This window comes from Vanessa tameamea, chromosome Z, assembly GCF_037043105.1.
Source record: "Vanessa tameamea isolate UH-Manoa-2023 chromosome Z, ilVanTame1 primary haplotype, whole genome shotgun sequence".
Classification (NCBI taxonomy): Eukaryota; Metazoa; Arthropoda; class Insecta; order Lepidoptera; family Nymphalidae; genus Vanessa; species Vanessa tameamea.
Genome location: NC_087341.1, coordinates 4,354,931 through 4,366,420, shown reverse-complemented (window position 1 = coordinate 4,366,420; position 11,490 = coordinate 4,354,931). Strand labels below are relative to the sequence as shown.

Genomic DNA, 11,490 nt, shown 5'->3' with positions numbered 1-11,490 from the left:
TTTCTTCAGGCATTAAGTCCACCTTTTGTCCCATTAACTGTGTGTTGGTCAATAAAGTATTTAAATAAATAAGTAACTTTAATCAAACATAGATGTAAAAATACTTTGTGTGCTGTGTGGTGTTGGAAAACAGTGTTTTAAATGTGACACGTTTGTATGCACCAACCCGCATTGGAACAGAGGAGGCGTTTGTCGAGCAGTAGGTTATTTACAGGCCGTTACTCTTTTGACTTGTTTTCTCCCTTTGGCCTACTTAATAAAAGACAATCAATGTTAGACATTTATTTAATATTTTTATTTCGTTCCCGCTTCAGTTTACAGAATCCATCTCGTATACAAACATATTTTTAATATATCGTCTTTATCAAAACACACATATTTTACTTAAAATCACTAAAGTTAAATTACATAAATAATTTGCTCAGAATAAAACTAAGAAGATTCAGTTTTATAAACCTGGAGGCTTATTGTCGATCACAATCACGTTCACGTTGACCATTTTTATTACGAGAATGCAGTAACGGTTGAACGTCGTAGGTACTTCATTTTAAAGCAATCCATCGGCTCGAAGTATAAAACCGAATGAAAGCGATTGTCAACGACAAGTAGCAAGCAATACTACAAGGTACGTTCGCTCGGTAGCGATAATTTACATAAACCACAGATATTTTTAAATATTTACTTTTAAACATCAAGATAAAAGTGAATCACTAGGAATTGTATTCGATTTAATATCCCTTCTTCCATTATCGTAAACACGACAATAATACCCACACGAATCCAATGTTCTCTATAAAACTAGACAGCCGATCCAGGGATCAATTCTATAATCTATATTTAAATCTATGAATTAAAATTAGTGTTATATGGAGTATGTAAAAAGGTGCACGATATACATCTACAGTATCGTTTCTCAACCTATGGACGTCACGAACCGAATCGCATGAATAATCATTGATTTTATAATAACTTTTATTATTGTATTTATATGATAATAATTAATTTCGAAATAGTAAAATTCAATAAAAGAATGTTTCGTAACCCATTGGTTGTTAAAAATTTTCCAACGCCTGCTAGATAACCAAGACCCCGCTTCAGACGCGACCCCAGTTTAAGAAACGATGAACTATAGAATAGAAATATAAATTACGCATGTGGTACAATTATCTGAAATTGTAGAAAATGTTTTTAAATTCGATTAAAATGTAAAAGCTATACTTTGAATGAACCCTACTTGACTAACTTTTAGACCCAAACACATACTGATTGGCGGTAAAATGACAGATCCGTGAAATACTTTGATACTGAATAACTACAGATTTTTTTTTAACCGTGACATAAACACGAACTTAACATTTTACAGCCAACATTTCAATTCTATGATTTAATCGTACAACCGGTAAAATATATCGATTAAATTCAACTATCACTAAGAAAAAAAAGCAAAAAGCACATGTACTAAAGAAATTCACATATACTTTCACAAATAATTATTGATATAATATTAATTACTATTAGTCAATTTCCCGCATTATATTCTGTAAACTGGATCCCGTTTACAATTTACGAACTAAAAGGAACATTTGAGATTACATATAAGTTTATAATAATAAATAAATTAACCTACAAAATTCAAGAGTACAATTTACGATTAAGCGAAACCAAAGATAAGCTACAATTCTTTTTTTATATGAAAATATATCATTAATATATCGAATTCAAAGATTTGTAAGTACATGCCGCAGAATTACAAAAAAAAAAAATTAAATGACAATGATATCATCGATAACAATATAGGGGACATGTAAAAGAAATTGTCTCGTTCTTAAATAGTATTTATATGTATATAAATAGTCCAAATATTCACCATTCGAAATATTTGTTATTTCTAATTATTATAAACTTTAGTAATGTTACATCTAGAAAATTAACAAACGTTTAAATTTATCATTTCTTGTTCAATACGTCTTTAGAAAATAACAGCGTATGTTTAATTAAAAGAAAAAAAGTGCAAATTAAACAGCGAATTCAATATTGATGTTCGAGTCCTATCGAACGCCTTAATACTATCACTTACTAAGCAAAGCAAGGCACACAATAGGTAATCATTCAATTTACATTTTATTCATGCATTACATTCATGAAATTGTCCTCAAGAACTTTATAATACGCATTGAAACGATTAATTCCTACGCGGCCAAATAAAAAAAAAACATATTATGTTCCAGAATATTCGGTAACATTCCCGTTAAACGACTTCCTCGAAGTATTTATTCGACCTTGGGATTAAACGCGGTTTTTATTTAGAACATCTGCTGGAAAGAAACGGGCACGAGGTTTGGTTATAAATTTTTTTTATAGTACACGCAAAATCGACTTCCGATCATTTAAATACGCGTCGACCTTCACGATTCCGATCTGATGATGACGTTAACGGGATATTTTCCGGCCCACCGACATTTATAAAAGATATTTTTGTTCTGGTCCAATCTTATCTTTGGCCTTACCGAGTTTGATAATTGCAATTAACAACAATCTATGTCAATAATAAAATTAAACAAATTCTCATTAAGTTTCAGATTCCACTCCACAATTTTCTTAGATATATAATTATTAAGTTATTGACACAATTTTTGGTGCGCAATTGATATCATTTGATTACAGGAGACAGATTACATAATAATTCATTACAGTAAAATAGTTTTTTAATAAAACTTCCGTTTTACCCGCTTCAAATGATTTGTTAGACGATTAAAATAAAAAAAAAATACAATTTTATTCTGTAGTGGTCATAATAATCAGTCGAAACGTAATTTTTTTTTTCTATTTTCATCGCTCATTGGTTTCAATTCATATTAGTAATTCAAAAACATGCTATATATTTTGAAATTCGTACAAAAACTCAGTTAATTTAATGTGATATTACTACCGTTCATAAACATAATTATTATATTTTGCAATGTCGATTAGACAAGTCATACAGTTTATTAGTAAAATAATTCTACTTAGTTATTAGTATTTTAGCACAAAATCGACACCAATTTCATAAATGTAAAACACGATACCGAATACAATATTTTATTTACATATCAACATTCTATACATGTAACATAACACAAAACGGATACACTAGAAATGGTATTAAGCTTATTAATTTTACTTCATAATAATTGAGAGGCGAGTCGAACTCATTTATTGCTCTTAAAAAAACTGAATAATTTTTTTTGCTTTACATAGAAAATTATTGCGCATGTCATAATAATGTCAGAACACGATTACGTCACTGCGGTTATATTAACAGGACACGCGTTTATTTTCAATTTAGGTTTGAATTTCTTTTTAGCAAATACCATTTCAATAAAATTCAAACTTTTCTGAATTATATTTGGATACAAGTCATACAAATAAAAATCAACTAAATAATACTTCATCTTAGTGTATTTCCTCAATTATTTTCGGTGGATAAAGTAATAAAAAATACGATCAATATATTTAGTTTTTTCGATTCAAAACTATCGTTACATATTAATATTTTTGTAATGAATATATCATGCAAATCAGCTCGAGTAATTTTAAAATGAAATATTATAACGATACAAGATTAATTATAGACTTTTATTACTTTAAAACACTAACAATGCAATTTGCAGTAATGAAATGTGGATGTCTTACCACAAAGGCGCGCAGTGAAGGCTTGATCACTAATTATTCTATGGGATTACGGACAAACACAAAATTTTCAATACTCCATGTATCTAAAACTATTCACGTGTAGGCAACAAATACACGTATATTTGCTTACATACAAACCCACTTTTAATACCCATATACACTCTTCGCACAGTCCTGTTTGCACAGTAACGAAAAAACCACACGAAAAGAATAAATGTTGTCTGCGAATAAAAAGTACGCTTGAAATTAAAAGAAAGAATATAAAAACATTGCTGTACAAGTTTCCCAGAGGTCGTGCTTATGAAATTGTGGGATAATTATTGCTCGCGCTTAACTGCGCAAACTGGTTTGCACAAATTTAGATAATGCAGAGTGTAACAACGTAAAAATTGTATAACTTAGACATGATCTCTAGTAAGTTATTCGCTACAACGATGGGTTTTAACATGGAGATTTCCTGATCGTCGATTACGATTCTTATTATACGAACATGGTTGTAAAACATGTCGAAATTTATTAAAAACAAATATAACGTCAATTTAATTCTTACGTGCTTAAATATTTAAAAAAAAATTTGGTACGCAACAAATTCTTACTCAAAATGTTCATGTTTCATATACTACTAAAAAAAAGGGAATAAAAAAGTCTATTATAATTTTATGTATTAAAATAAAATACTCAATACTTATTAGTCGTTATTCGAGCGAAGATGGAAAAAAAACTCAAACGATTTTAAAGTATAATATTTTGAAATTCGGTTTTGATATAATTTTACCCTGGTAATGATTATGGCAATGCCGTATAATTTGTAAACATTGCCAGTACAATAAAATCGAATAACGGTAAAACGTTATTTAACTAAATTCACAAATGTCGGGTATTTTGTAAATCACATCATAAATCAATAAAAAAAAATATGACAGAGAGATACTTTTTTTAAGAGTATTGTTAATATATCTCGGGGTGACTTTTCCTCTTGTGTCATTATTAATTCATGCGGAGATATATAATTTTAATATAGGGCTTTATTCTTAGTCGTTTTTAATTTAAATTGTTTGTTCAATAAGTTATGACCGCTACTTGTTTTTTAATACACTTCAGTCAATGCAGAATTGACTTTTTCGGTAACACCTGAACGGCTATAGAAAAGTTCCCTGCTACGCGGCTTATTAAAGTAATATTATATGAGGGATAAGATAGAAAAGTATGCACTAATACACATAACTACATCAGTGAAGAAGTTAGTCTAAATCGGTTAAGTTAAATTAAATATTTATATGGATATATTCCGGCAAGGGAAGACGATAGCCACGCAACAGCAAAAGGAGTTTTAAATGGCACAATTTTTTATAGTCAAAGACAGTAATAAATAGTTTCAATTACCCTATTTATCGATGAGTATTCGACGTATTTCGGAAAGACTACGATTCGCACGTCAAAATCACGACGCCTTCCTCATAATATTCGCAAAACATGCACAGGGTTCAACGAAAAATTACGTAATTGAAACCGTAATGTTCGATAATAATAAATTAAATTAGTATCATCGTCTTATTTAATATATAATTTTTTATTTTTCTTTATAAGCAAATTTAAGCCAAATTTAGTATGTGTGCATTATTTTCGTGTTGAAAACCATAAACACAATCAAATGCAAAAAAGTATCTTTTTTATTTATTTAGTTAAACGACAAAAGGCTTTCAGATAAATCGATTCTAAAAATGTCAATATATACTCAAGTCCAGTCGAGTAAATCGAGTCAAATTTTGATGTCAAAATTTTCTTATAATTTTAGTATTAAATTTAAATTAAAACTATAAAAAAAGTACTTTTTATGAGTTTCTAAATAAGTTTTGATATTATATTTTTGATTTACAAATGAGAAAATTTAGTTAAAACAAATGTCTAAATATTGTAAAGCGAAATGCAAAATTATTCGGAATGTAAGCAAGATTGGCAGAAAGTGTGACGAAATATTTTCTAATGGATATATTATTATTCAAAATTATATTTTCGATAAATGTATGAAATATTGTATTGGAAGGCACAGTTTCGTGGAAGGTTTGCTGAAAATGTATATCATAAGACATTAAAGTCGGCAACACACATACGATGTTGCTCGGTAGCTATAATTAATATTACGCCTATTCATTGGATTTTATTTCATAAACTCATAAATTTATAAGGACTAAGACTGTATGACTACTTTAAAATTCCATATCGACGATATCGCATAATATAAATCAAAATCGATCATATTTTATTTTAGTAATAAAAGTAGTCACTGTCATATATTATGGAAACTCATTTTTTTAGTTATACAACTCTTTGCTAAAGGCATTATTAAGATAACCAAGGAGTTTTCTCTGATATATAATCACAATTATTTTTTTAAGAAAAGTTGCAGACACAGGCGTAATATTATTATATTTCGTTTTTAAAAGTGGAATATAGTTTTATTCGTTTTTAAAAAAACGCGTACTGGCGGGCAGAGAATTTTGATAATAAAGCATGACCAATACGAATTTACTAAACGTCAGATCTACTCCTGACATTTGAGTTTCTTTAAATTTTTCCTTATAAACGAACCCAAATCAGCGTCCAAATACGACACTAAATACTATAAAAAATATCGCCACAAAACTTATTTGAATACAGATTAAACATAAACCTAAAGATTTCAAACTTAAAACCCCTCAAGATCATTTTAAATACAGAGAGGTAAAGCTTGATATGCTCGTTAATTTTTTTTTATCAATAATATAAAATAATATTTAAAACTAAAGATCTTTGGTCCGGCGCGTAACGGCCAGCGAAATATGGCGCCGAATGCAAATAAAAAAAATAATAATAATACAATGAACTTTAGGTATCTAAACTCGCTAGCACCATTTAGAAAGAAATACAAGTACATAGCAACTAGAATGAGATTACAAGTCGTTTTTAACCTAAATCTACGAGGGATATCTGCGCGAAACCTATTAATGTTTTGTCGTCAAATTCTTCGTTCGGTCCAGTCGAATTCTGAAAACGAAATGAATATTTTTTTTTATATACCCTCGACATATTGTATATAATGCTTGAAAATGTAACAAAACAAATATACGAACCAAGTGGAATGTCACAGTTTTCGCCGGCTGCGGCTGCGGCTGCTTCTGCATTTGTAAAAGCTTGGCGAGGTTGACAGAAATTGGTGCGGAGTCGAGAGGATCCACTAGACCCGCGCCAACCAGTTCCGCAGCTATACCCTCAGCCGTGTCCTTCCCGTTGATAAACTCGAATCGTATGTCGTTCAACTCTTTTCTAGCGTTCCTGGAATATTTTTTCTTATTGAGTCAACTAGTCAGTGGTTGTAAATATTTATCGCGGCTGGTATTAATGAAACCGCTTAGTGAAAGTTACTTCTATCGTTCTGTAACCTACTCCGACGGATAAGTTAGTCTTATATATAAATAGCGTAAGCCGATTTTTGTCCCAGTGATTATGGGACGATAGCTGCACATAAAAAATTGGTTATGGTCTCATTTTTAAGAGCTCCAACTGCAGATGCAGAAAATTAAAGAGGATTCTTGATTTAAATATATACATATAATATATTTAATATTTAATTATTTTAAATAATGTGTAATCAGTGGTGATGATGTTTTAACATCACGAGAGTTTATGTACGTGTTTACTTCGAAATAAGTTAGTATTATTTTTTCGCTGACGTTACAGGTTTAATATCAAAAAAACATGACAGGAAAAAAAAACATTTAGAAAATGCACTTCGAAATGCGTCAAAACAGGTATGTTGGAAACTCAATTCGGATTCAGGCCGGGTCGCGTGTACATAACCCCATCGAAAACCTTGGAGATCTTTTCCACAAACACAGTAGCTAAAGGTAAAATGTTGTTTCTGGTCTCTCTAGACGTGGCAAGCGCCTTTCGTTTGACATTTCGTAAAGCAGCAAAATGCGCCACATCATTCGCTCATTGAGCAAAGAGGACAAATTGGTAAACAAATAAGTTCGTTTAGGCGAAAATGTTTCTCCCGTTAATATATATCCTCTGTTACGCGAATGGAACCTTCATCATGCGGATGATAGATCTTCTATTGCTCGCAGAAGAATGAAGGGACCTAGTACAGATTTCCGAATGTAAATTACAATTTGATACCCATATTTTAGTTTTAGTGAAGGGAAGACAATTTCAAATTCATATATGACAGACAAACCGTACATACTACATACCCATACATTTGACAATCTCGCTAAATCAAAAATTATACATATTTATTGTTATATACGAGGTCAGATTATTGAATAAACTAGAAGACGTCGCGGCATACGAAAGTGAAGCGTATATCACGCCTCTTGGTGATTCATACATTATAGTCGGATTTGAAATTAGATGTGCTGTTTATTTAAATTGATCTTATACCGTTTCAAATTGCAAAAATACCTTCAGGTTTACTAATAAAATATATTTGATAACTCTGTACGTAGATCATGAATAGTTTTATTTAATCATTATTGTGGAATGGTCTAACTTTATATTCAAAATAGAAAAAAAATAGCGTGTATATGGTGAATATTATCAATATTTTGCACACATTTAAAGCTATTTTTATTGATAACCGACTCATATGTTATTTTTAGAAGTACACATAATCAATAGATATCAGCGTAGTATCAAGAATTTCCAATCTCTGCATCTATGTCAAAATTCTCATTAAAGTTTTTAAGTACTTACGTTTTTAATATAGCATTTTATCTACCTTTATTTATTTATTAGAAACCTTTGATTGGTTACAATAATAATAACCAATAGATAGAAACATAAAAATAAATTGAACTTATTGAATGAACTAAAAAAGTACAAATCTATCACGTAAACGACGGCACCTTTTTACCTAAATATTGATTGTTCTGAATAAAGATAATATTTTTTTGGAATTATAGTAGGAACTTAATCCGCGTAAGATTTTAGGAACAGTATTTTTTATTTTTTTGTTGTTGTGTGTAATGAATAAGTTTGTCATAGTAGGTTACACGTTGTGTTTTCCTAAACAAAAAAACCTTAATAAAAATTATGCATCCTTTCTAGTGTTCAGATGTAGTTTGTGTCGACGTAGATTCCAGACTTAAGAACAGTATTCAAGTTTGCTTCTGACAAAGGAGTTAAAAAATACTTTCAATGAAGAAGGATTTATGTATATCTAATTCAATCTAATTTCTCAACAATTAGCGATTTCGGTGCTAATGTGTGTTCAATGTGAGTTTTAAACTGTAATTTAGAGTCCACAGTCCTAAATAGTCTTGACGTTACTTATACTAGTACCAAATATTTCGTAATCACTATTTAAAACATTTACTTTTCGAGTAAATTGAACACGATGGCTTTCACCTAAATTCGATTCCATTTCGCACGCTTCGCAGTTTGCACCGACATCTTAAGTTATTAATGCCTGCCTTATATTAGGAAAGCCTTAAGTTATTCACTTCAACCTTATTTTTAATGATCTTTAATAATTATTTTTAAATCTTTATCTGAGAAAACTTTCACATGTTTTAACATTGCTGGTATATTGTTAACAAATATATTAAAAAATATTAGCACCCGACTAGTACTCCTGCAAAAGTCTGCCAAAAGTCAAATACAACTTAAAGTATTTCACTTAAAGAATATCTGTAGAATATTTAGTAGATCTTCCGGGAATTAACCCTGGCTGGTAACTATATACATATATTAGACTTTCGCTTCAAACAAAACTATTAAATTTCAATTTTTTATAATCAATTATTTAAATAGATTAATGTCATACATTATTGTTGTTAAAATTGGGAAAAAATATCATTATATAATTTTATCTAACTAGTTATACAACACACTTGATCTAAGAACATAAAGGTTTGATACAAAGTATTGAATTCTTATTTGGTCAGTCTGTATTCAGAGTATACGGCTTTTAATGACTTTATGTAACTTATGACGTGACGAGATTTCATTACAAAATGACATTTGTCTCGTCATTTTAGTGCAATAATTGATGTTATTGATCTCAATACTTTATTAAATAACACTAATATATAAGGGCTGTTCAACGATGTCTAAGAAAGCTGAATAAGGATTTTTTTATATCATTACTTTTAGTAAATGGTTGTTTTTCTGAATAATAATAAAAAATCGAGACGTGTCTATCTCCTTATTGTAAAAATAGTAGGCTTCGACCATATACACACGCGCTAAAAGAAGTAAAATCACTACGTAGACCGTTAATACGCCAACATATAAATGTCATGACCTTTTTTGAGTATGCACATACACTGGCTCAGTAATCTTTCAAACCAGAACATAGCTATACAATTTATTTGTATGAACCGTTAGAATAATAACTGACGCACTTTCTAGATAGGTATCATCAACTGGTTATGCCACCAATAAATATATGATATAAACATTTTTTCAATATATCTAAATTTCATTAATATTATAAAATGCTAATTCTCTTTTTCTTTGACACATATATATATATATTGAATTCGTATCCTTTTGTTACATTAAAATGCTTAAAATTTACCTTAGCCTCAGCACTAGGTTGACCACATTGGGTTCAGTCTGAGCAGGAGGCGAAGCTACAGGTCGAGGCGCAGTTTCTTTAGGAACAGTAGATTCCTAAAAATAAAAAAAAAACCATGGAGAATACAAAAACAAATTGAAATTAATTGCAAGCGATTTTGTTATCATTAATATTCCCATATTTTTTATACATACATATACATGCTCACATTTATATATATATCAATGGTATTAGAATTTAACTAAATAAAAGTTTATAAGAAATGTTTTAAACTATATTATATGTCTTATAGCAAACTGAACTCACGTCATCATTGTCACTGCCGCTGGAGTCAGCTCGTTGCAATTCGTTCATCGGGCGCTTGTCTGGGGCTTCCTCGTCTGAGCCCGGTGTTTCACCTTCGTCCTCTTCTTCACTCCAAACCCATTCGCCAGTAACAGTGCGGTGAAGACGACCCGAAGCGCCGGGCTGGCGTTTACTTGCCTGGAATTATTTTGTCCCATTTTATGAAACAAATAATAAAAATATGACAATAGATTGAATTTGTAGAATCGGAAACTTGGTGTCATAAGTTTACCTTAAGTTCTCGCATTTATAGAATGATTGGCGCTGTTTCTATCAAAACAATATTTTGATAACAACATAGTGAAAATATATTGTGTACACATCTGTAAGTATTCCTACTTAGTTAGGAACTTCGTAAAAATCCTTTCTCTTCTGATTTGTAGAATGAAAACAATTTCAAATATGTGTAGCATCAAAATAAAGTAATATGTCGTGAGACATAATACTTTGAAATGAACCAAAATCGATCAGTATCAATATAAATTAGTTGTCTGACTAGAACATTAACAGTGTTTACTTAGAGTCAAACACCACTACACTTTTTTTTTACATTACTGTAAATTATTTGTTGTAAAAATTATTTTTTCTGTTCTAATTTATCGTTTAAATCATCATAATTTGCTTGTTTTAACGACTTTAAAGGGTAACAATTTATCATTTATAAGTAGTAAAAGAAAAAATAGAAGCACATTGATCTGTGTAGTCCACCCGTACCTAGCTATCATAAAGAATTTTCTTCACTAATGGAAACTATTATCACCATAGTAGTTTCGCTTTTACAAAATTCTTTTGTTAAATTAGAGAATATGCTTATATATCTCCATTATACATCTTCATTAAATATCAGTTTGCGAGTAAGGCAGCGTCAAACCAATTTGCATACTATGAAATATTTTAATTTTTTCACAGTA

At 30.0% G+C, this 11,490-nt stretch overlaps 1 protein-coding gene across 4 annotated transcripts in view; it reads right to left on the bottom strand.

Annotated features, from left to right (window-relative positions):
- Positions 1–271: 271 nt before the first annotated feature.
- The window catches only part of LOC113404245 (serine/threonine-protein kinase OSR1-like), a 29,561-nt gene continuing 18,342 nt past the window's right edge, over positions 272–11,490 (bottom strand). For all 4 annotated transcript variants that reach the window (XM_064220448.1, XM_026645106.2, XM_064220447.1 and 1 more), the window contains 4 exons: positions 10,541–10,717; positions 10,235–10,329; positions 6,783–6,984; positions 272–6,696 (listed from right to left, as the gene is read on the bottom strand). In XM_064220448.1, the coding sequence (XP_064076518.1) occupies positions 6,616–6,696; positions 6,783–6,984; positions 10,235–10,329; positions 10,541–10,717 (555 nt within the window). In that variant the 3' untranslated portion in view covers positions 272–6,615. The remainder of the gene's footprint in view (positions 6,697–6,782; positions 6,985–10,234; positions 10,330–10,540; positions 10,718–11,490) is intronic.